This window comes from Neovison vison, chromosome 6 (assembly GCF_020171115.1).
Source record: "Neovison vison isolate M4711 chromosome 6, ASM_NN_V1, whole genome shotgun sequence".
Lineage (NCBI taxonomy): Eukaryota > Metazoa > Chordata > Mammalia > Carnivora > Mustelidae > Neogale > Neogale vison.
In genome coordinates this window covers 58,780,163-58,806,566 of record NC_058096.1, presented here as the reverse complement: position 1 = coordinate 58,806,566, position 26,404 = coordinate 58,780,163, and the positions used below count along the sequence as shown (strand labels likewise).

General features: G+C 40.6%; 1 protein-coding gene across 9 annotated transcripts in view; it reads right to left on the bottom strand.

Annotated features, from left to right (window-relative positions):
- The window catches only part of PHLDB2 (pleckstrin homology like domain family B member 2), a 224,750-nt gene that overhangs the window by 112,103 nt on the left and 86,243 nt on the right, over nt 1-26,404 (bottom strand). For all 9 annotated transcript variants that reach the window (XM_044251370.1, XM_044251371.1, XM_044251367.1 and 6 more), the window contains one exon: nt 3,655-3,766. In XM_044251370.1, coding sequence (XP_044107305.1) covers nt 3,655-3,718 — 64 coding nt within the window. In that variant the 5' untranslated portion in view covers nt 3,719-3,766. Of the gene's footprint in view, nt 1-3,654; nt 3,767-26,404 lie in introns of those variants that run through there.

The following is a 26,404-nucleotide window of genomic DNA, read 5'->3' as shown; positions in this document are numbered from 1 at the left end:
GGTTAGGATGATTCCATAGTTACAGATCAAAAGAGGCTCACAGAAATGAGCACAGAACAGGTACCTTTGGGCTGCTGGGCCAAGTGTTGGACTGGAAATTCAATGCTTTAATATTCCAGGGAACCAGTTGCGTCACCGGGGGCTACTCACTTGACCTTTTTTGTAATGTTTCACATTATGGGGATAATTGCACTGTTTCTCTTGGGGGGAGTTGTTAAGAGAGCTAATGAAAACATTTGTGTTTAGAACTCAACGCTGGCTAGAGATTGAGTGTCAGTACTCAGGAAGTTGTATGTGGTTGTTTGAGGCATTTCGTTCTAAGATACAGACAGCCATGTTTATGACTAACACAGTTCTTCTAGAGTCATTTGAATTTCTGGCTTTTGCCAAGAACCAAGTTTACATGAGTTACAGTTATGCCTAAAGAAGATGGTATTCCTTTGCTCTTTCTCAAACAGGAGCCAAAAGAAACTCTATTTAAAAGGTCTTTCTCTGATTGTTCAAGAGGTTGATTCCTGATACTGGTCTTGTATTTATAAGATTGACATAAGAATCTCCAGAACTTGAACATGAGTTGATGAATATATTGTGCCCTTAATAAGTAATATTACAGCTCATTTTATAAAAGTCTTATCAACCCCGTACAGTACAAGAGAAAACTTACATACATTGAAATGAATTTGCCAGTCGAGAAGGCAAATGTCGATACTTTCAAAGGGGACATTTCTCTCCCCCTATCCCAAGCCTGCTGGCAGAACAGTAGCTCTTCCTCTGTTTCCTCTACAAAAAAGCCTGGATAAAGTTTGAGGATCCCCAAAAGCAGGAGTGCTGGTGGGGGGAAATCACCTAAGTGCTCCCCATTCCTCTTGTCCATTAACACTGATAGGCAATGTCATCAAGACAAACCCTGATGTGATTTACTGTTTTCCTATTACACACACTAGTTTTTTCCCCCCATCCCATCTGGCTTGTGAAGTTCATCAAAGTGACTATCCAGGTGGAAAATTCCTTACACAGTCAATTTTGAAGGATCTATATGGATGGAGAGCAACATTACCCCTAATTAATAACTCATTGATAATTAGATCTCAAAAGAAAGTTTTAGCTCTAATGAGCTATTAGCATTTCAGGTTAAATTCTCTAGGACTCCATAAATAGTTGAATGCTTTGATTCTATTGGAAATATCAACCTCTCTTTTTCTATTCCAGCTGTCACAGTCCTTAGTACGAGAAAGAAGAGGGTTGAGGGGTACACAGGAAGGAAGGTGGTGATCACATACTGTACACCTTTACAGGAAGTCCCTTGGGCACAGCAGACCCGGTGTCCCCAAATCATCATTTCCTTATTCCATGCACATCCCTCAACCCTCCTCCTTTTTATAGTTCATAATTAAATGAAAAGTCACCCCTTACATTCAGTCATCCAATCCCCCCAGTCTGGAAAATGTCTTCAGTCTTATTTCCCCAACCCCTGTTACTAATCCATTGCCAAACCAGATCATCTTTACCTCTTAAATGTCTATCAGTAGATCTCTTTTCTCCATTCCCTTTGCCTTCATTGATCTCCTGGTATTCTTAACTTCACTCCTAGAGAAGGAGCCCAGGAGCAAGCCCGGGGCATAGGGAAGATATGATTTCATTGGACCTGAAGCTAGAGAGACAGTGATGAGTGGTTGGCAAGGCTCACCCAAGGCAATGGAAGATGGAAAGAGTCTAAAGGGAAAGCTAAGATCCACAGTTCAGAAAGAGAGGAAGTATCAAATCCAAGACCCTTTGTATTTGGGCAGGAGAAGGGATGAGGTTATGGGGCTATCGCTGAGGGATTACTCAGTATTTGAAGTTTGCACTTAGGGCAGGAACATCATGGCCCAGTGGGACAGGTGTAGGCAGACATTGGAATTGTAAGCTCCCAAATCAAGCCTCCAGTCTCAAGAGCACTCACCTAAAATTCATAATTATTTTATTTGTCCTTTTTCCCACTAGGTCCCCACTAGAATCCCAAGCTTTGAAATCAGGGATTCCTCCACGTGAATCACCATTATACAACCTGGGCTTTCCATAGTATTTCAGACATGGTAGACACATCAGGTACTTATTGAGAACAGCATGAACTGGTATTGAATACTGAAAATCTAATCTCATCACCTCAGTGCTTAAGAATTCCTTAGTGACTCCATCAAGATATTAGGCTAAAATAAATCCAGAGCCCTCAGCTTCTCGTTAAGCAAATAAACAGAAAACAAACCATTTGGTTAGGTCAGGTTATTTTCCTAGCGGGTAGCTTACCATTTCCTACCCCCCAGCCTGCAGAGAGGGCTGCTTTCAATCTCAGTACACTACTTGTGGCTTTTTGCATGCGTCATACTCATTCTTTCTTAATAAGCAGCAATAGTTCAGGAAACACACTTTCCAGAAAGCTTTTCCCAACTCTATCCCTGGCCTTGGTCAAGTAAGAAGGCAGTGATGGTTAATTTTGTGCCAGCTTTGCTAGGCTATGGTGCCAGGTTGTTTGGTCAAAAACCAGTCTAGATGTCGCTATGAAGATTTTTTTTTTGGGGGGGGGGACTATGATTAACATTTAAATCAGTAGACTTTGAGTAAAGCAATTGCCGTCTATAATGTGATTAGGTCTCATACAATTGTAGAGAATTTAAGAGCAAAGATTGAGGTTTCCCAAGAAAGAAGAAATTCTCCTCAAGGCTATAGCATAGAAATGTTGCCTGGATTTCCAGCCTGTGACCAGCCCTACAGACCTGCTAAGCTTCACAACAGTAGGCGACAATTCTGTAAAATCAATCCATCAATCTCTCCCCACCCCACCCATATATATGTATATATGTGTATATATACAGAGAGAGATTGTGGTTCTTTGGAGAACCTAGACTGATACAGAAACTTTCTACTTTACCTCCTATGTGTAGGACTTTGCAGAATGAGTCAATGAAAAATTAAATCTAACATGAAATCACCCTCCCTTCACAGAAGAGGACTTGGGAGTGCAGACATAATCAGCTCATGGTAGGGAAACACTAGTGAGGTGAACTGACACGTGGTCCCCAGCATATCCCTCAGTCGCCCTTTCCATGTCCTGGCCCATGACTTGATCATCTGAGGCAGAATCAAAAATAGTGAGGAAAATAGACATTTTTTGAGTCCCTTCATTCTGTTTTGAATATGGGGGAATACATTACAAAGATTTCAACAGCCACTACCAGCCCTGTGATGGGAATGGCTGCATGGGACCTCTGCCCTCCTGGAAGGAGGCAGCAAAATCCGCTGCTCCTCTAAGAGAGCCTAAAAGACGGGACACCTTTCTCTGTGCATCCCGTCTCAGCCTTTTCTGTGTTGGCTTTAATTTTTGATTGACCAAGGAGTCACTGAAAAAGACCTCTCCACACCAGCTACTTTGGCCTGCTTGTCATTCTAACCTCTGGTCTAAACAGACCTCAACATGTCTTCAGTGAGGTAAGTAAGCACAGGGCTGAAGCTCTAGGCAAGGATTGCCAGCCCACAGAGATTTTTCTTGTGCTTGCTAGACTCTTGAATTTATGCTGGAAAATGCCAGATCAGTCCTAGTAGGTATGACAGAGAGTAGGTACTGGTGAATATTTATCGACAATCTCCATCAATGAAGTGCACACTGAGAGTTCTTACCAGTAGCCACTTTGTCAGCTCCCTCCTGCTCAGGCTCCTCTCTCTGGGTATTGTCTTCCTCCATCAGGAACTTCTGCTGAATCTCAGAAGAGAAACTGGGATCAATGCCGACCTGTACTTGGTGAGAAAAGAAAAGTACCATGACTTGGAAGTCAAGGCAACCTCTGAAAACTGAAGGTCAACAGAGCTAACATATGGGGAACATGAGTGGCTGTTGAATTTGAAAAACAGACATCCTGGATCATCTTCTAATCCCACTGCAGGCTACCCTTTAGAATGACAGATTTAAACCCCATCACCAGCAACAGCACACTTTGACAGTGGGGGGATGAGGGAGGGCTCCTGGGTGGCTCAGTTGTCAGTTGGTTAGGTGTCTGCCTTCAGCACAGGTCATGATCTCAGGATCCAGGGATAGAGCCCCCGTCAGGTTCCCTGTTCAGCAGGAAGTCTGTTTCTCCTTCTCCCTCTGCCCCTCCCCCTGCTCATGCACTTTCTCTCTCTCTCTCTCTCTCATTCTCAGTCTTTCTCAAATAAATAAATAAAATCCTTAAAACACACACACACACACACACACACACACCCCTTTGGGTAGAATTGCTACAGATTTAAAAAAACAGATGCCAGCAAACAAGCATGGCCAATATTTAGACAGAATAGTCAGTTTCTCAACATAGTTGTCCCAGCTTGGGTTTTGTTGTTTCTTATTTTCTATTTTTCATCCCATGCTTTGCCAACCATCCTATTAGGTACTTAGTCTTTTTTTTTTTTTTAAAGATTTTATTTATTTATTTGACAGAGAGAGAGATTACAAGTAGGCAGAGAGGCAGGCAGAGAGAGAGAGGAGGAAGCAGGCTCCCTGCTGAGCAGAGAGCCCGATGTGGGGCTCGATCCCAGGACCCTGAGATCATGACCTGAGCCGAAGGCAGAGGCTTTAACCCACTGGGAGCCACCCAGGCACCCAGGCACCCAGGTACTTAGTCTTTATTATTTCTTTTAACTTTTACAAAAATCTCATATTATAGAGAAGGGAACCAATGTCTTTGTTCTTAAGAGCTCCCCAAGGAGCTCTTGACTTTAAGTCATGTCTTTCTCAACTCTCATGAGTCCAATTTTCTCTGCAGACTCAGAGGTGCCCCAGGAGGTGGATCCCACCGTCATGTAAAGGATTCAATTTATTGTGCACCTGCTATGCCAAATATTTCTCATCTAATTTTCACAGTGGCTCTAAGACTAAGTTTTATCATTCCCATTTCACAGATGAGAGACCTAAGGCTTAGGACAAATAAAAGAGTTATTAAAAGTCAATAATGCGTGTTACTTTGTAAGGTAACAGCCCTCAGCTACTATTAAGATGCTGAAAGAGTATTGGGTTTTGTTTAAATTATTCTTGGTATATTAAGGAGGATGGATTTTAAGAACTAGAGGCAGAAAGACCAGTTAGAGGTCTATGCAATATTTCTAGGAAGAGACATTAAGAAACTAAAGTGGGGCATTTGTTTAAGATAACAAGGTTCAGACTGTGATATACATATAGTTCTAGAAATAGGCATAGGCATAGAGATAGATATAGATATATTATCAGCACAAGATAACTCAAGATGATTTATTGGTACTGGAAGAAAGGTATGGGAGAGTATGGTGTGATTTTGGTAGCTGATAGATGATGATGCCATTATCTAAGAATGGAAATACTGGAAGTGGAGCAGATGTAGAGTGAGGAAGGGAATTCAATTTTGGATGTGTTGATTTGGAACATGTCAGTAAAGCATCCAGGCAAAGTGCAGGGTAGAGATCATGGCTAGAGGTGGAAATTTGGAGGGTCAGATCATGAGAAGCTTTGCTTCTTCTCAAAATAGTCAAGTTAAGTTGGCTCATTTGTTGAGAGAAAATAAAGAGGGAAATGGTAAAGATCTAGAAGGGAGGGAGATGAAGTGATGAGCAAGGTTGTGGGAGAGAGAGTAAGGACTGTGTCAAGAACCCAGCTGGAGGATTGGCCTTGACTAGAAGAAGTGCTCCTCCTTTCAACAGAGTTCATAGAGGAAAGGTGATGAGGACAATGCCTACATAGATCAATGACCCTGGCCAGAAACATTAAAAGTTGAGGATTTTTACATGATGAGGGCCTCATGATTATCAGGGAAGTACAAGACCAAGTCTCCCATGGAGAGTCCATCAGCTTGAACATTTTCGTAGGAGATAAATGCTGAAACATAGTTTTCCAAAGTTATATTAAAAAGAAGCCTGGGGGCATCTGGGTGGCTCAGAGGGTTGGGGCCTCTGCCTTCGGCTCAGGTCATGATCTCCGGGTCCTGGGATCGAGCTCCGCATCAGGCTCTCTGCTCCGCAGAGAGCCTGCTTCCTCCTCTCTCTCTGCCTGCCTCTCTGCCTAGTTGTGATCTCTCTCTGTCAAATAAATAAAATATTTTAAAAAAAGCTTGAAAAACTTTGTGCCACAAATAATGCCATCAAGAAAGGGGAAAACAACCCACAGAATGGTAGAGAATATCTGCAAATCATACATCTGATAAGGAACATGTAATCTGGAATGTCAAAGGATTCTTAAAAATCAAAATGGTCACAGGATCTGAATTTCTCCAGAAAAGATATACAAATAGCCACTAAGCAGATGAAAAGATGCTGAACATCATTAATCATTAGGGAAAAACATGTCAATACCACAATGGGATACCACTTTCCACCCATGGGGGTGGCTTTAATAAAAAGACAGATAATAACAAGTGTTGGACAGGATACATGCAAGGAGCTTCTGGAAAAACAAAATGCCACTTTGGAAAACAATGTGGCAGTTCCTCAAATGATTAAACATGGAGCTGCCGTAAGTTCCAACAATTCTGCTTAAAAGGGTATACCCAAAAGAAATGAAAACATACATTCACACATGACTTGCATACCAATGTCTGTATCACTATTATTCATAAGAAACAAAAAGCAGAAACAACCCACATGTCCTCCAACAGGTGAATGGATAAATGAAATGTGGTAGATCTGTATAGTGGGATATTACTTGGCAATAAAAAAGAAAGGATGCTCCAACACAGACAAACCTTGAAAATATTATGCTGAGTGAAAAAATCCAGTCACAAAAGACCACATCTTATATGATATGATTCTATTTGTATAGAATGTCCAGAACAGGCAAGTCTATAAAGACAGAAAGTAGACTGGAGCTGGCTCTGGGGGAAAGGTTGGGGAGGAATAGGAAGTGACTGATAATGGGTATAAAGTTTCTTTTGGGGGTTAACGGAAATGTTCTAAAATTAGATTGTGGAACATTCTGCGAATACATTTAAAAAACCATTGAAGTCTATACTTTAAATGGATGAATTGTATGGTATAGGAATTCAATCTCAGTAATTTGTTTAAAAAAAAAAAGAAGTTCTGGGTCTGAGGAAAGGACTATGGACAGAGGCAGGAGCTAAGGAACACCTCTGAAGACCAGATAATGATAATAATAGCCATTACGTCTGAGGATTCATAAGCCAAGTATCGTGCTAAGGGTTTCACTTACATTATCTCTTTTAATCTTTGCCACAAACACACATATATATTAGGTACTTTTCCATTATTTTGCAGACAATACAATTGAAGTTCAGAAAAATGTAAGGAACTTGTTCAAGGTTAATAGCAAGAAAGAAACAGAGACAAAATATATAGACCTAGAGGGATGCCTGGGTGGCTCAGCTGGTTAAGCACCTGCCTTCGGCTTGGGCCCAGGTAGTGATCTCAGGGTCGTGGGATAGAGTCCTGCATTGGGTTTCTTCTTCAGCAGGGAGCTTGCTTCTCCCTCTGCCTGCTGCTCTCCCTGCTTGTGCTCTCTCTCTCTCTCTGACAAATGAATAAAATCTTAAAAAAAAAAAAAAAAAAGGTCTTGGGTGTCTGGGTAGCTCAGTGGGTTAAGCCTCTGCCTTTAGCTCAGGTCATGATCTCAGGGTCCTGGGATAGAGTCCTATATCAGTCTCTCTGCTCAGCAGGGAGCCAGCTTCCCCCCGCCCTCTCTCTGCCTGCCTCTCTGCCTACTTGTGATCTCTGTCAAATAAAAAAAAATATATTGAGAGAGCCACATGGTCCTCTCAATTGATGCAGAAAAAGCATTTGACAAAATCCAGCATTTGTTCCTGATTAAAATGCTTCAAAGTATAGGGTTAGAGGGAACATTCCTGAACTTCATAAAATCTATCTATGAAAGACCCACAGCAAATATCATCCTCAATGGGAAAAAGCTTGCAGCCTTCCCGCTGAGATCAGAAACAAGACAAGGATGCCCACTCTCACCACTCTTGTTCAACATAGTATTAGAAGTCCTAGCAACAGCAATCAAACAACAAAGAGAAATAAAAGGTATCCAAATTGGCAGTGAAGAAGTCAAACTCTCTCTCTTCACAGATGACATGATTCTTTAGAAGGAAAACCCCCAAAGACTCCACCCCCAAACTACTAGAACTCATACAGCAATTCAGTACCATGGCATGATACAAAGTCAATGTACAGAAATCAGTGGCTTTCTTATACACTAACAAGGAAAATACAGAAAGGGAAATTAGAGAATCGATTCCATTTACTATAGCACCAAGAACCATAAGATACCTGGGAATAAACCTAACCAAAGAGGTAAAGGATCTATACTCAAGGAACTACAGAACACTCATGAAAGAAATTGAAGAAGACACAAAAAGATGGAAGACCATTCCATGCTCTTGGATCGGAAGAATAAACATTGTTAAAATGTCTATACTGCCTAGAGCAATCTATCCTTTTAATGCCATTCCAATCAAAATTCCACTGGTATTCTTCAAAGAGCTGGAGCAAATAATCCTAAAATTTTTATGGAATCAGAAGAGACCCTGAATTGCTAAGGAAATGTTGAAAAACAAAAATAAAACTGGCGACATCACGTTACCTGATTTCAAGCTTTACTACAAAGCTGTAATCACCAAGACAGCATGGTACTGGCATAAAAACAGACACATAAACCAGTGGAACAGAGTAGAGAGCCCTGATATGGACCCTCAACTCTATGGTCAAATATGCTTAAAAGGGTATACCCAAAAGAAATGAAAACATACATTCACACATGAGGTTACATAGGTAGTAACCTCTTCGATATCAGCCACAGCAACTTCTTTCAAGATATGTCTCCAAAGGCAAAGGAAACAAAAGCAAAAATGAACTTTTGGGACTTCATCAAGATCAAAAGCTTCTGCACAGCAAAGGAAACAGTCAGCAAAACAAAGAGGCAACCCACAGAATGGGAGAAGATATTTTCAAATGACAGTACAGACTAAAGGTTGGTATCCAGAATCTATAAAGAACTCCTCAAACTCAACACACACAAAACAGATAATCATATCAAAAAATGGGCAGAAGATATGAACAGGCACTTCTCCAATGAAGACATACAAATGGCTATCAGACACATGAAAAAATGTTCATCATCACTAGCCATCAGGGAGATTCAAATTAAAACCACATTGAGATTACTGCCTATGTTCTCCTCTAAGATTCTGATGGATTCCTGTCTCACATTGAGGTCTTTTATCCATTTTGAGTTGATCTTTGTGTACGGTGTAAGAGCATGGTCGAGTTTCATTCTTCTACTTATAGCTGTCCAGTTTTCCCAGCACCATTTATTGAAGAGACTGTCTTTTTTCCACTGAACATTTTTTCCTGTTTTGTCGAAGATTATTTGACCATAGAGTTGAGGGTCCATATCAGGGCTCTCTACTCTGTTCCACTGGTCTATGTGTCTGTTTTTATGCCAGTACCATGCTGTCTTGGTGATCACAGCTTTGTAATAAAGCTTGAAATCAGGTAAGGTGATGCCGCCAGCTTTATTTTTGTTTTTCAACATTTCCTTAGCAATTCAGGGTCTCTTCTGATTCCATACAAATTTTAGGATTATTTGCTCCAGCTCTTTGAAGAATGCCGGTGGAATTTTGATCGGAATGGCACTAAAAGTATAGATTGCTCTAGGCAGTATAGACATTTTAACAATGTTTATTCTTCCGATCCAAGAGCATGGAATGGTCTTCCATCTTTTTGTGTCTTCTTCAATTTCTTTCATGCGTGTTCTATAGTTCCTCAAGGACAGATCCTTTACCTCTTTAGATAGGTTTATTCCAAGGTATCTTATGGTTCTTGGTGCTATAGTAAATGGAATCGATTCTCTAATTTCCCTTTCTGTATTTTCATTGTTAGTGTATAAGAAAGCCACTGATTTCTGCACATTGACTTTGTATCCTGCCACGTTGCTGAATTGCTGTATGAGTTCTAGTAGTTTGGGGGTGGAGTCTTTTGGGTTTTCCATATAAAGAATCATGTCATCTGCAAAGAGAGAGAGTTTGACTTCTTCATTACCAATTTGGATACCTTTTATTTCTCTCTGTTGTCTGATTGCTGTTGCTAGGACTTCTAATACTATGTTGAACAAGAGTGGTGAAAGTGGGCATCCTTGTCTTGTTCCTGATCTCAACGGGAAGGCTGCAAGCTTTTTCCCATTGAGGATGATATTTGCTGTGGGTCTTTCATAGATAGATTTGATGAGGCTCAGGAAGGTTCCCTCTATCCCTATACTTTGGAGCGTTTTAATCAGGAACGGATGTTGGATTTTGTCAAATGCTTTTTCTGCATCAATTGAGAGGACCATGTGGTTCTTCTCTCTTCTCATATTAATTTGTTGTATCACATTGATTGATTTGTGAATGTTGAACCATCCTTGTAGCCCAGGGATGAATCCCACCTGATCATGTTGGATAATCTTTTTGATATCAGCCACAGCAACTTCTTTCAAGATACGTCTCCAAAGACAAAGGAAACAAAAGCGAAAATAAACTTCTGGGACTTCATCAAAATCAAAAGCTTCTGCACAGCAAAGGAAACAGTCAAAAAAACAAAGAGGCAACCCACGGAATGGGAGAAGATATTTGCAAATGACAGTACAGACAAAAGATTGATATCCAGGATCTATAATGAACTCCTCAAACTCAACCCACATGAAACAGACAAACACATCAAAAAATGGGCAGAAGATATGAACAGACACTTCTCCAATCAAGACATAGAAATGGCTATCAGACACATGAAAAAATGCTCATCATCATTAGCCCTCAGGGAGATTCAAATTAAAACCACATTGAGATATCACCTTACACCAGTTAGAATGGCCAAAATTAACAAAACAGGAAACAACATGTGTTGGAGAGGATGTGGAGAAAGGGGAACCCTCTTACACTGTTGGTGGGAATGCAAGTTGGTGCAGCCTCTTTGGAGAACAATGTGGAGATTCCTCAAGAAATTAAAAATAGAGCTTCCCTATGACCCTGCAATTGCACTCCTGGGTATTTACCCCAAAGATACAGATGTCGTGAAAAGAAGGGCCATCTGTACCCCAATGTTTATAGCAGCAATGGCCACAGTCGCCAAACTATGGAAAGAACCAAGATGCCCTTCAACGGATGAATGGATAAGGAAGATGTGGTCCATATACACTATGGAGTATTATGCCTCCATCAGAAAGGATGAATACCCAACTTTTGTAGCAACATGGACGGGACTGGAAGAGATTATGCTGAGTGAAATAAGTCAAGCAGAGAAAGTCAATTATCATATGGTTTCACTTATTTGTGGAGCATGACAAATAGCATGGAGGACAAGGGGCATTAGAGAGGAGTAGGGAATTTGGGTGAATTGGAAGGGGAGGTGAACCATGAGAGACTATGGACTCTGAAAAACAGTCTGAGGGGTTTGAAGTGGCGGGGGGGGTGGGAGGTTGGGGTACCAGGTGGTGGGTATTATAGAGGGCATGGCTTGCATGGAGCACTGGGTGTGGTGAAAAAATAATGAATACTGTTTTTCTGAAAATAAATAAATTGGAAAAAAAAAAAAGGTAAGATGGAAAAAAAAAAAAAAAGAAATGAGAATTGCCACTACCAGGGCTGAGGTATCACACTCTTAGTGTATTTTGTGGACTTAAATAAACATTTTTTGATGTTAAAAAAAAAAACCACATTGAGATACCATCTTACACCAGTTAGAATGGCCAAAATTAGCAAGACAGGAAACAACATGTGTTGGAGAGGATGTGGAGAAAGGGGAACCCTCTTGCACTGTTGGTGGGAATGCAGGTTGGTGCAGCCACTTTGGAGAACAGTGCGGAGATTCCTCAAGAAATTAAAAATAGAGCTTCCCTATGACCCTGCAATTGCACTCCTGGGTATTTACCCCAAAGATACAGATGTAGTGAGAAGAAGGGCCATCTGTACCCCAATGTTTATAGCAGCAATGGCCATGGTCGCCAAACTGTGGAAAAAACCAAGATGCCCTTCAACGGATGAATGGATAAGAAGATGTGGTCCATATACACTATGGAGTATTATGCCTCCATCAGAAAGGACGAATACCCAACTTTTGTAGCAACATGGACGGGACTGGAAGAGATTATGCTGAGTGAAATAAGTCAAGCAGAGAAAGTCAATTATCATATGGTTTCACTTATTTGTGGAGCATGACAAATAGCATGGAGGACAAGGGGAGATGGAGAGGAGAAGGGAGTTGAGGGAAATTGGAAGGGGAGGTGAACCATGAGAGACTATGGACTCTGAAAAACAACCTAAGGGTCTTGAAGGAGCGGGGGGGTGGGAGGTTGGGGGAACAAGGTGGGGGGTATTAGGGAGGGCACGTATTGCATGGAGCACTGGGTGTGGGGCAGAAACAATGAATACTGTTAAGCTGGAGAGAAATTAAAAATGAAAATAAAAATAAAAATAAAATAATTTTTAAAAAGGTCTTAATATATCTATATCTATATCTTTATCTATATCTATATGTATCTAGGTCTGTGTCAGTCTGGAGCTTCTTTTTAAAATCCCTGTTCTATGCTGTTTCCAACAAAACTTGCCATTCCCCTCAGCTTCAACTTTCTAGGTTCAGCACAAATGCCTTTAGGCCAACCTCTTCTCCCCTGGCACTCCCACAGCACCTTGTGGGAGCACTCCACCAATCTGAGAGTAGTAGACAGTGTTTTCATTTCTGCCATCCACACCAAGTGTTGTAAAATAAATGTGTCAGTAAGGAAGAGTTGTAGAATAAACATATCCATAAATTAGGTCTGTCCTAACCTTGTTCGCACTCAGGAGTCTTAGGAGCAGGACCACTACGTTGGACCGAGTGGTTTCCTGAGGTGTGGAACACTGAGAGGTAAAGGAGCCAAGAGAGAATGTGTCTCTCCATTCCCCTCTACTCTGAGAGGTTGTGAGTGAGAAGAAAAGAACAGAAGCTAATCTCAACTCTTAGGGAAACAGTGCTCTTACCTACTTGCCTTTCAAGATGCTTCTCTCAGGTTTTGAGATCTTGATGCTACCTCTCAACTTTCCTCACCGATTTTACTGCTGATATAGCTAAAGTAGTTCTTGGCATGAGGTAAAGGCTGAAGAAATTGTATCTTGTTTTTCCACTCCTTTCACTGTCCTCCCTCCTGTACCCGCTTGGCACTCTTCAAGTCTTAACTATTCACATACAGAGCTCTAGTGTAGAACAGGGTAACTGGAAAAGCAAACAAAACACACTCATCTAGTTCAATCTTTTCTGTGCTGGGCAATCGCAGCAAAATGCTGGGAACCATTGAAACAAGGACCCTGAGTGTCTCCTGAGGAAACTACGGTATCTCTTCACATATATTCCAGCACTGCTTTCTTTATAATGTGAGAAGAGCAGGAGAAAAATACTTATGATAAAATATCTCAATGCTTATGTGGGCTGCCACTGCGCCAGACATCGTGCTGAAGTTTTCACAGACATCATGTAGTCCTCACCTAATTTATTGGGGGTGGGTTTGTCATCTGACACGTGAGAGAATAGAAGGTAGAAGAGAAGGATGAACTATTCCAAGGTCAAAAAGTCAGTCAGCGGAGGGGGCCGGCAAACATCTAAAGGTCTGTGGGACTCCGAAGAAGGGTCTCTCCATCTCTCCGTTGCCCCCACCTCCCACAATCTTTCTTCTAAAAAATACGTATTTTATTTCCTTATTTAACAGAGAGAGAAAGTGAGAGAGAGAGCACAAGCACAGGAAGCAGTGGAAAGAGAGGGAAAAGCAGGCTTCCCACTGAGCAGGGAGCCCAATGTGGGGCTCAATCCCAGGATCCCAGGATCATGACCTGAGTCGAAGGCAGATGCTTAACTGACTGAGACACCTAGGTACCCCTTCAATAACCTTTCTGTTGTCACCAGGCTCCCTCTCATGGAGACTGCTCTACTAAGAACAGTGGAGGAACATGACTCTAATATGCAAATACTTTTGCAAGCAATCATCCAATGTCAATGCAAAAAATATGGATTAAGTATTTGAAAACAATATCCAACACCACATTAAGAAAATACATGCCATGACCAAGTGAGGTTTATTTCATAAATGCAAGGATGATTCAGTATTAGGAAATCTAGTAATATAAACAGCAAATCAGTAGATGTAAGAGGAATAAGTATGTGATCATCCTCTGTATAAAAAAAAAAGCTTTTGACAAAACTTTCTGATAAAAAACACTCAAGAAAATAAGATTCGAAGCATATTTCCTAAACAGAATACCTCAGTCCTAAAATCAGCATTGTACATAATGAGGAAATACTAGAGACACTTCCACTAAGATTAGGAAAGAGTCAAGAATGCTTACTAGGTCTACTGATCTTACTATCTCTACCGCTACTGCTGAACATTGTTCTAGAGGTCTTAGCCAGTACAATTTAAAAGGGAAGAACAATAGGAGGTACAGGAATGGGAAAAGAAGTGAAACTATTTTCAGATGATATGATAGTTTACTCAGAGAACCTGAGAAAATCAGAGAGCTTGAGACAATCAACAATAAACTAACACAAACAACAAAATAAATGTTAATTCATTAGTGCCTATTTTAGTTTTGCTAGTTTTAGAATAACTTCAAGCTTCAGAAAAGCTGCAAGAACACAAAGGGTGTTTTTGCTGATTTTTCCTGGAACCATTTGTATTAAGTTTTGAACATGGTGCCCATCACATAACCCATCAAACAAGGACATTTGTTAGAGACTCGTGATATCAGGATTAACATCAAGAAATTATCATTGACACTAGCATTGAATTTACAAACTCCTTTCAAGTTTAATTGCTTGTCCCAACAGTATTCTTTGTTGGAGCTAAACTAGGACCATGTATTGCATTTAGTGGTTTTATCTTTTTAGGTTTTTTTTCCCCAGTCTGGAAAATTGTAGCGCAGGCTGCCTTTCATAGACTGATTCACCCTCACTCCCATCCCCTCGGTGCCAGGGGCGTTGGAAAAGGCCAGAACTGACCACAACCAAAACCCATCCTGCCGGACATATAAAATGAACAGTTGCTTTAGTGTGTAGAGAGAAGCGTGGAAGTGATCCACACTTTTATCTTCTTTTATTTTTCCCATAAAAGTTTTAAAGTAGGCTGTAAAAGTGGAAATAGAGTAAGCCATTCACGCTTAGCTGAGTTCTTCCTTGATGCAATGTTCACAGGAAAAGATTGTCTTCTTTCCAAAATGGTTCTAGGACAATCTCTCTTAGGTTAGATTTAATAATACATCTCTTAGGTTGTGTATTCTCAGGTCTGATTGGTTTCCAGGTAAATCTCAGGTAAGGAGGCTTTTCTTAGATTACATTTGAAATAGGCCCACAGAGAATACAATTGTTCCCATTGTGTTAGATATGAGTTCTAGGCAAGTTAAAACAAAACAAAACAAAACATTTGAATCTAACTTTGTTTCAAAGTTCTGTTGGAAATTCTTGGAAATCTGTTAGATCACCACTAATCCCATGGAATGATAATTCAAATTTCTTTACATGTAGAGCATACAGCTACGTTTCCATAATTATATTTTTCTGATATCAAATCATTAGCTTTCATCAATTATCTAAAGGCTTTTGAAAGCATAACAGGTATATAGGTAACCATAAAGCTGTGTTTGTTTGAAGAATCTTTGTCCTTGTTAATTTACCCAGATATGTTATTGGATATTCCTTATTTTTTGGGTCCAGACAATTGCTTGAGCCAGTGTCAATGATCACGGGGAAAGCTCCCAGGTTTGTTTGTTTGTTTGTTTGTTTGTTTTTTTAACAGAGTGAAGAGACTCTTTTTTTTTTTTTAAGATTTTATTTATTTATTTGACATACAGAGATCACAAGTAGGCAGAGAAGCAGGCAGAAAGAGAGGAGGAAGCAGGCTCCCTGCTGAGCAGAGACCTGGATGTGGGGCTCGATCCCAGGACCCTGGGATCATGACCTGAGATGAAGGCAGAGACTTTAACCCACTAAGCCACCCAGGTGCCCCAGTTCCCAGGTTTTTATAGCAAATTCTAGATTTCCTTGAGTGCCTGGGATCCATACTTTTCAAAGCTACCTCAGTGAAAGTATTTTTGAATGTTGATATTCTATTATCTCATCTCCTTGGTGGCAGAATAACACCTCCTAACACCCACTTTTTTTTTTTTTTTTTTGCTAACTTTTTTTGTGGGAGCTATTTTTTCTCAGAACAGGTTGGAAGGAAAGGGAGGGATTATGGATTATGCGAAGGGCAAAATTCCTCTTCCTAGTTGTCTGCAGACAAGGCCACCCCACGGAACTTTAAAAAATACAGATTCCTTAATACCAGCCCAGACTTTCTAATCAGAATCTGTAGAGGTGGATCCAGTAAAATTTATTCTTTTAAAATTTTTTAAAAAGATTTTTAAGTTTATTTTAGAGAGAGAGTGCATGCTCATAGGTGGGAAGGGTAGAGGGAGAGGGAGAGAAAGTTTTAAGCAGGGCTCCATCTCATGACTCTGAGATCAAGATCTGAGCCAAAAACAAGAGTTGGAATGAGCAGAGAGCCCGACGCGGGACTTGATCCCAGGACCCTGAGATCATGACCTGAGCCGAAGGCAGCGGCTTAACCCACTGAGCCACCCAGGAGCCCACCCAGGAGCCCACCCCTTTTCATTAACAAAATCAGCAGCTCTGATGTATGGCAACTTGGCAATGCATGTAACTGTAACTGCATCTCACCTAAGAGAGATTGTCCTGGAACCACTTTGGAAAGGAGACGAATTTTTCCTCTGAACATTTATCAGGACTGTTATATAAGGGTTTCTAAGGCCTTTATGCTGAGTATTATTCTCTGGCTCTTCCTGTGCTCATTCCTAAACATCAGATGTTAAAAAAATAACAATAGTTATTAAAATTAGTATGCCCTGGTGGGCACCTGGGTGGCTCAGTCTGTGAAGCATCTGCCTTGTGCTCAGGTCATGATCCTGGTGTCCTGGGATCAAGTCCCGAGTTGGCGGTGGGGGGTAGGGTGGGGGGGGCGGGGAGTCCCTGCTCAGCAGGGAGTGTGCTTCTCTCTCTCTCTCCCTCTGCCCTTCCCCACCACTCATTCTCTCTCTCAAATAAAAAATTAAATTTTTTTAAAAAATTAGTATGCATTAACTGCTTCATATGTGCTAAGCTCTGTCCCAAGTACTTTGCAGGCATTATATCATTTAATCCATAACCCTATGGTGTAGGTTTTATTATTGTAACAATGTCATAACAGGACACCAAGGTACAGAGAGATTAAGTAGCTAAATCTAAGAAAATACACCGTTAGTTAAGTAGTGAAGCCTGTATTACAGATGTTAAATCCAGGTGTTCAGACTCTGAGCCTACAGAATCAAGCACATGTTATTTTGCTTGCCCATGAGTCATTGGTTTTCCACTACCTGTTCCTTCTCTACAGCCTCATTCTGCCAAAGCTTCACCTTGTCCGTGGCTTTCTGAGCCCTTCCACCAACTCTTGTTCTCTTCTCTGGACCACAGACCCTCTTTACCAATTGCTTGCCGGACATCTCAGTGGGGAGCAATCACTGGAACCTCAAACTCAACATATTTCTAATAGAATCTCATCTTTCCCCCTCCAAACTTACCCCCCACCCCGCTTTGGGTTTCCTCTTTCTAGTCATTTACATATTACTTCCTATGACACTTATTACGTGTCTGTTACTGCCCTTTTGGGAATATGTGTAAAAGTGGGTTCCTACTCCTCGTTTCTATAACCCCATAACTTCAGTGAACACATGCTTCCTCATGCCCCTCCTCCTCTTTCTTTGTTATGTTCTTCCAGATTAATCTGCAGCAGCTATTTTATTCTCTAAATTGTTCTTAAGCTATATTTGCTTGAACGGGAATTTGGTTGTCCTGAATTATTTTCCTATGACAGATCATTGGCACATCTCTAGGTGGTGTGGCATATTGTGTTCTATGGGTGGTCACATAAACATACATGCAATGTGACACATTGTTGTGGCATAGCACTGACAGTCCTTCCTCAGGAGACGGGGCTCCACTACTTCTTTTCTTAGATCTGGGGGAGCTGCAGTGAAAGTGATATGACATGCTTTCAGTGGCTGAATCCTAACAGGCAAAACAACTTCTGCCTGGCCCTTTGGGGTGCTTGTGCATGGAACCAAAGAAAGGGGAAAGATTACATAGAGTTGAGATGTGAAGGTGTTCCAGGCTATGGTCTTCACTGAGGACCCTGCTGATAGCCAGCACCAACTCTCAGACTGGGGAGTGGACAAGGTTTCCTATGATTCCCATCCTGGTCTCCAAGCCACCACAGCCAAAGCTGAGTGCTGAGAAGGGCAGAAACAAGGACTCTCCTCTGAGCTTTACTTAAGTTGCAGATGTGTGAGCCATGTACATGTTGTCATTGTTTTAAGTCATTGAATTTTGGGGTGGCTTATTAGATAGCAACAGACACGTGGGATAGGTGTCCATGTTTGTTTAAACCTGCTATTGCCAGAAGGAAGGTCACATAGCACAAAGCATATTTGGAGTGGAGGAACCATGATTAAGGGTCAACCATGTGCCATTATTATTTTTTTAATATTTTTTTAAATTAAATTTATTTATTTGATAGACAGAGATCACAAGTAGGCAGAGAGGCAGGCAGAGAGAGAGGAAGGGAAGCAGACTCCCCGCTGAGCAGAGACCCCCAACGCGGGGCTCGATCCCAGCACCCCGGGATCACGACCCGAGCCGAAGGCAGAGGCTCCAACCCACTGAGCCACCCAGGCGTCCCATGTGCCATTATTTTTAAAATTTCCATCCTCTCTAGCATCTAATAGAGTGTTTTACATTACATATTACACAAATATTTATTGAATTGAACTGAAGTATGTTGTAGTAGGAAGAACATACATCTTCTTGTCAGATAGACTAAATTTCAAAGCACAGTTCTTGATGCTACCATTCTAATTTTTAAATAGGAGAAATAAGGGTAAAATGAGAAAGACTGAAGCTTGGCTATGAAGGATCTTGCATGCATGATTAAGATTCATTTTTTAGGTAATGGAAACCTGTGGAAGGTTCTAAAGATAAGATAGGCATAAGGCAATTTTTGAGAAGATTAATATGACTGTCATGTGTGGAATGAGAGGCCAGGTAAACAAAGACCTGTTAGGAAACTAAAGTCAGTGTCCAAGCATGTTAGGATCTACCCAGTACCTAAAAAATGTAACCAGGAGATTCAGGTCAGGATTAAATGGCAGGATGATATTATAAAAGATGTTTCTATAGATTTTTGAGTTGGAGCCAAAAATAAGAAGATTAGTATAAGGGAGAAGAGAAGTCAAAAACTGATCCAAAAACTGGGCAAGAATTTATTAAAAGTTATTTACACAGGATACCCTATGTGTGCTATAGCCTTCTCACTTCTGAAAAATCTGCCTTATAAAGACAAGAGAGCAAAGTACTCACAGCCACATGTCCCGCGATATTTACTACAGTCTCCTTTGTGACAGCATAATGGTAAAAAACCAAAATAACCATCAATGAGGTCATGGGTAAGTGTGGTATGTCTATACAGTGGAGTAATATGAGCATTAAGTAACTTGAAATAAACTGACCTGAATAAGTTTTAAGTGAAAACAGCATGTTATAAACATACATGTGCATGTGTGTGTGTGTATGTGTGAGTGTGTGTGTGTGTGTGTAATGTCATCTGATTTTTGTTAAAAGCAGAAGAAAAGCCCAGTGTCAGAAAAGAAAAACACTAAAATTAATGCTACAATGCTGTTTTCGTTTGGAAACTGGAAATTTTGGAAAGGTGTGGGGGCAAAGTGGTCTTTAAAATAAATTCTCTGAAAAACTTGTGTAATTTTACCTTTTGGAGTTCTTTGTTTTTTTTTTTTTCTTTAATAAAAGCATAACAAGCTCTTTTAAGTTCACAAATTTAATACCATTACAAGCAAATGGCGCTCTTGACAGAAACAGTAAAGTCTGAAAGGATGATTAGGTTTGGGGCAGATGATGACTCAGTGTACGTTAATGTATATAGGGTATAAAGGGTTCTGCTATTGCCAGAAGGAGGGTCACATAGCACAAAGCATATTTGGAGTGGAGGAACCATGATTAAGGGATGGTGATTTGGGATGGTGACTGTTGGCAGCATGGATGGTGTGTCAGGGCAGGCCTTCTAGATTCCAGTTCTGGAAGGGCCAGTCAGGAAATATGGCCCATCTGGGTAGAGTGTACAGCTGAGATGGCAGGGTCAGAGGAAAGTACCACAGATCTTTTCTACCTCTGCTGTCCCAGGGTTGGAGGGAATAACTCTTGTTGACCCAGCCCATTCACCCAAGAATAGTTTTTCACACAAGAAAAACTCTTGTCATCTATGTGATTCTGTAGTAATTAATTCTGGGCGTTCCAACCTACCATGAATGTTGGTAGATAAGGCAACATCCTATTGGTGAAACTTGTCTTCATGAATGTATCTATCACCATCTTGAACTTATTTACATTTATAACCTGGGCTTTATCTAGAGCTACATTTATGTCTATATTTATATTTTTATTCAGTGCATCTATGAGATCTATAGATCTGTCTAAAACATGGACAAATAGTGATGTTCTGCCTGCATAGTCTCATATGAAATAAGCGGCATTTATTCGAATTTGTCTTGAACAATACTGGGTATTGGGACATATTAAATACAGGGTAAACAAACTATAAAAATGGATTTCACACAGGGTATTATAGGGGTATGTTATAGAGCTAAAGTTCTATCACAGGATTACTGATATTTTCTCCGGACAAATTTAAATTGATGACTCTAAGAAAATTTTTCCAAATGGGCTTCTTCTATCTTATTGACCCTAGAAAAGCGCTTATCACAGCTTCTAGGAAGATCTCATTTCCCTGCATCGCTTCAAAATGCTTTGGGCAGAAGAGATACTGTGTATTTTACTAAGTGAATATTATCTCCAAAGCCCACTAATGAATTTTTTTAATACATGAAAAGTTTCTTTTAAAGTCTGTTCAATATTTAATACACATTGCCTTGGATAAGTATTAAATAATACATTTGAACATTTTAAAATGCATATGCAAAGTTATCTACATAAGTCTCCACAATATTTGTAATCCTACTGTCATCAGGTTCCTTTTATGTGTCCTGTCCCTGATAGATTCTGAACAGACACAAGGACAATAAAAACCATGTAATGATGCCTTCCTTTTTCTTTACAAAGCAAGCAGAAAGTCATGGGAGTGTTTTAATCGCCCAAGATCTCACAGCCCTTCATGCTGACAATGACACTCTCAGACCCTGGGATGTGTTGACTCTGTTTGCTATTTTCTTTATTCATGATATTTAGAAATAAGTGATTTATACACACCCAAGGAGGGTGTGTATGTATATACAATATATACCTATATTTTAAATCACTGTTATGAATTTATATGCTATCTCATAAGTTAATAGAAAAAAATACAGCATTTCAAGTAAAGAGTTGCCAGTTTCTTTCTTTCTCAAACAGAAAGGCCAGACCTGGTTTCCCTACATGTCCTCAGGCAGTGTACGCTGCCAAGCTATTCTAGAGCAAAAATCATGACTTCCTGCTCCTGCTGTTGATCTAGTAGATGTACAGGAATGAGAGGAAGAAGAAAGGCTGCTTTTCAGAAATCAGGACCAGTGCTGAGGATATGGAGGCTTTATGTGCCTCCACATTCTAGTAGCTTTCTGTACATTGTTTAGCATTCTTGGGGGAAGAAAATTACATTTTCTTCATGTAATGAAGATTTCTCCATACTCGCTTGGCTCCATAATGGTTTTTTAAAAGTTGAAGTTGGGAAAAGCCCCTGAACCTGAATCTGTTAGGAATTGGAATCAATTCCGTTTCTTTTGAATCATTCTTCCGTTTGGTGATGAGAGGATGTAAGACAAGAGGAGGGAAAAACGACACAAAACAGAATTGTGAGTTTAAGATCTAGTGAAATCAAGTGAGTAACCTTTGAGGATCCAGTTACATAAAAAACAAATAGAATTCTTAGAAAGGTGAGAAGTCAAGATTTTTTTGAGTTCAAACAAGAGAATAATGCAAGATGCCAGAATACAGGATAGGACAGGAGTAAGTAAGATGCCTTCCTTCAGGGAGATGGAACTATTCATCCACTAATCTGAGTTGTTTTTCAGCAGTTGTGCTGGCTGTCAACAACCTTTGTGCACACTTTCACCCTGTTCCTCCCTTTGCCAATGGCGGGTCTTCCCAAGATGGTGCGAGGTGAACAGAAAGAGAGAAGATAAATGACTCTGGTGGTTGCCAAGAACTTTATCGTTAATATCTTGGCTTTAATTAATGCTGGTGATAAGAGAAGAGAAACGTCTTAAATTTTGGATGCACAGTCATTTAAACTGCTCAAAGTCACTAGAAAAAGGATTGCAAATATTTGTCTGTTTATTTTGCTCTCATAATTGAGTTCCCTTTTCTCTACTTGAGAGAAACAAACCCACTGGATGCTAAGTGGATCGTAATTTCCACAGGATCACTGTGGTGTACACATCTTTATATTTTACTGTGCTTGGTACTTGGCTGCGTGTCAGCAAATATTTGCTAGGTTTCATTAAATTGATTGAATAAGGGGCGCCTGGGTGGCTTAGTGGGTTAAAGCCTCTGCCTTTGGCTCAGGTCATGATCCCAGGGTCCTGGGATTGAGCCCCGCATTGGTCTCTCTGCTCAGCAGGGAGCCTGCTTCCTCCTCTCTCTCTGCCTGCCTCTCTGCCTACTTGTGATCTCTGTCTGTCAAATAAATAAATAAAATCTTCTTTAAAAAATTGATTGAATAAAAGACAAAGTGTACTCTTTTAGAAGCCCAAACAATTTTCAAATCTTGGTAAATTTATCAACATACGTCATTCCATCTGCGTTCATAGGTCAACTGGAAAGGAGGAATTAGAGGGGGAAGTCAAAAGATAATCCACTGACCCATATGTAATTTGGAGGTATCTTTGTAATCCACTCTTCCTGTCCCTCGTGGGAAATATCGCCAGCGTATAAATCAGTCAGTTCCCGTGGGGCCGTCCGGGAAGGGAGCAGAGAGCAACATCCCCGGGCTCCATGTTTACCAGCCCAAGTGACATCAGCTGCTGTCAACCTCTGGACCTCCCTCTCCCACTTCACTCACTGACCCAGAGGAGAAGGGGCAACTCTCCCACTAGTGCGTTTGGGAAATAAACTGCTCTGGATAGTGCTTGGAAGCCAGCTGACCTTAAGAATTACACATGCCTGGGCGCCTGGGTGGCTCAGTGGGTTAAGCTGCTGCCTTCGGCTCAGGTCATGATCTCAGGGTCCTGGGATCGAGTCCCGCGTCGGGCTCTCTGCTCAGCAGGGAGCCTGCTTCCCTCTCTCTCTCTCTGCCTGCCTCTCCATCTACTTGTGATTTCTCTCTGTCAAATAAATAAATAAAATCTTTAAAAAAAAAAAAAAAAAAAAAAAAAAAAAAGAATTACACATGCCCAGTCTGCCTCTTCACACTCTCCATCATGGAGAGGCAAGTCCTCTAGCGGGGAGCAGTGTGGCCGCTGGTGGGTAAGTCTCTCCAACTGTGGAGTTCATTTTTTGAAGTCTGCTCTTGTCATGTCCTGAAGCCACACCCTCCCCTAACAGCTTTATCAGTAATGAAGATGACATTTTATCTCCTGCCAGACTTCCACCTCTACCTTTCCATTGTTTTCAAAGTTGCTCGGGAGAAGAATGTCATATTCTGGCTGCCTTCCAGCCCTACGAGGGTACTTTTTGCATCTGGTTATTGTATGCATTTCATGGATGCACTCACCCTGCCATCCCTTTGCAAATAGTTACTGAGCCCTAAAATATGCCAAGTATTACATATGGTAAACCCTGGTACCCTACCCCGAAGGACCTCACTGTATAGTGTTCTTATAAAGCAATTTGACAAATGGGTGAGCTTCCCAAGAGGCCGTTGCCTCTTGAGACTCCCGTTGGAGTCTCAGCTGAGTTGCTCAGTTTTTTTGTGTGTTTTCTTAACTGAGTTGTAATGAAGTAGGATTTGGTCAGGAGGTGGCCAGGTCTGGTCTACCTGATCACAACTGGAGCTAAAGGGGTGAGCAGGGGCTCGGTTCCTAGAGACCCTCCTCAGACACCATCGTACAGACCCTGGACTCTGCCTCACAGCTCCCAAACCACTGCGGTAGACCTCAGAGGGGTGATCAGATGGTTAGGTTTCAGTTCTCAACAAATCACCTTGGTAGCTTGGAGGACCGACCCAAGGAAGGCAAGCCTGAGCAGACCAGTTTGCCAATTGTTGTAGGTGAGAAATTATAGAGTGTGGTTTAGCAGCACTTCTGTTTAATTTTTTTCTCTTCCCCCCGCCCCTTTTTTCCCTTGGCAATCTTGACATTTTATAGCATGAGCAGTAAGGAAAAAATTCCCACCTCTGGTGATGACGAAGATGATGATGACGAAGACAAAACAGATGCTGAGCTCTTGCTATAAAGAGCCATGAGGTGAAAATGCTTATGTGCATTTGCTCACATCATAGTCCCGAAAAAGGCATGATATAGATAGTATTATTCTTTTCCATTTTACCTCTGAGAAAACTAAAGTTTACCAGGTTAGAATAACTTTCTAACCTTTCTAGGGTACCCAGCTAGTAAGCAGCCGACCTGGGACTTAAACTCCAGCCCAAGTCCAGTTTCTGTTCTGATAACTCTGAGCTTTATAAAAAGCTTCATAGCACTCTACCGAGCGCTTTCTTACACATGTCTCACTTGGCTCTACCGAGATTTCTCCAGATTCTCAGGTCAACTTTAAATTCACTCTAAAGAGAGTGGTTTATTCTCATTTAATAGAATACATGCACATGAAAATGTTTGTGATCTATTTTGAGGTCACCAACTATATGGTTCATTATTTGTACATGCATAATGAATTTAATGCTCTCTTGGCCAAATTTTAATGGTCAAATTTTAATAGTCAAATGTCTTCATCTTACCATCCAACAGATACACACTGAATGAATTTTAATGTTTACTTTAAATAAATATTCTGTAAAATATAATTAAAAATATAACAAGATAAAAGAAATAAAATAGGAGAGGTGATTTCTGGGTTGTGGGTTTTTTTTTTTGTTTTTGTTTTTGTTTTTGTTTTTGCCATAGATTATTCATTCGGGATTCAACAACCACTGACTAAGCACTTGGTGTGTGTTATGCACTATTTTTTTTAAGCATATGTAAGATCGCTTCTCGGTCTTTTGGCTAAGATCAAGTGTAAGCATATGGAAGATAATAGCCAATAACCTCATTAGGTTTGCTGAATCACGTAAAGCCTAACTTAGCATCATTGTACAGAGGACCTCAATATCTGCTTTCCGAACAAAGAAAGCAAAGGAATGAACTGTACAGGTCAAAACATCCAATAGATTAATTTAATTAAATCATTATATTACCTTAAATTTACTAGTTTTCCTCCTTGAAAATCTTTAGATTCGATTTTTATCCCCAAGCAAATAAGGTAGAGAAGACTGAGTTGTTTTATATTCATTTGGCATTAGCTTACATAAATAAGATAGATATTTATTTATCCAGGGCTGTGAGTGCTTCACCGTTTGTGTTAGCGTTACTTACTCCAAACATTCTAGGTTTAAACAGAAACCCCAAAGTGTCATAAAGAACAGCTTGTCATTCTCAGTGAAAGGACTTGTGCTTGTTACAAGTGAAGAAACTACTGATAAAGAGTGATTCCAAACCACCCAGCAAGTCCTGACTGGAAATTATATACATTATATACATACACACACTGGGAAATTATAGATATATAGACCTGGTTTGCTCCCAGAGATAGGCTGTCTCTCTCAGAGGGTTCTGGTTCATCAAGCTTCGCTCCCCGCCCCCACCCTCACCCCCTCACCACACAGGACCACACCTTGCTGGGCAGAACTGCCAAAAGAATGTGGGATGGCAGAGTTCCTTTCTGGGCTAATGGGCCCAAATTATGGCATCACTGTTAGGCTTTAAGGATTTCTCCCTTGTCCTAATGTTATTATGTTTTCTTGTGTCCTGAGTCTACCTATTTGAGAGAAAATGTAGGATCCAGTTGTTGATTGCCAAGATTTTTCTGTGCTTAGGGGAAGAAAGGAAAAAATGATTTCAGAAAATTACATTTTCTAGAACAATTAGGGAGCATGTGGGTAAATTTATCTCCAATGTGCCAGGTTTATCCCTTCAAATAACTGGATAATTCCAGCAAATACCATATTGAAACAGTTTCACCTAACTGGTATATTTTTGAGGGTTTATTTAAAAGACTATCCAAAGGGTTCCTAGATAGCTCAATGTGTTAATTGGTCTACTTTTGATTTCAGCTCTGGTAATGATCTCAAAGTTCTGGGATTTAGCCCTGGGTCGGGCTTCTCACTCACTGGGGA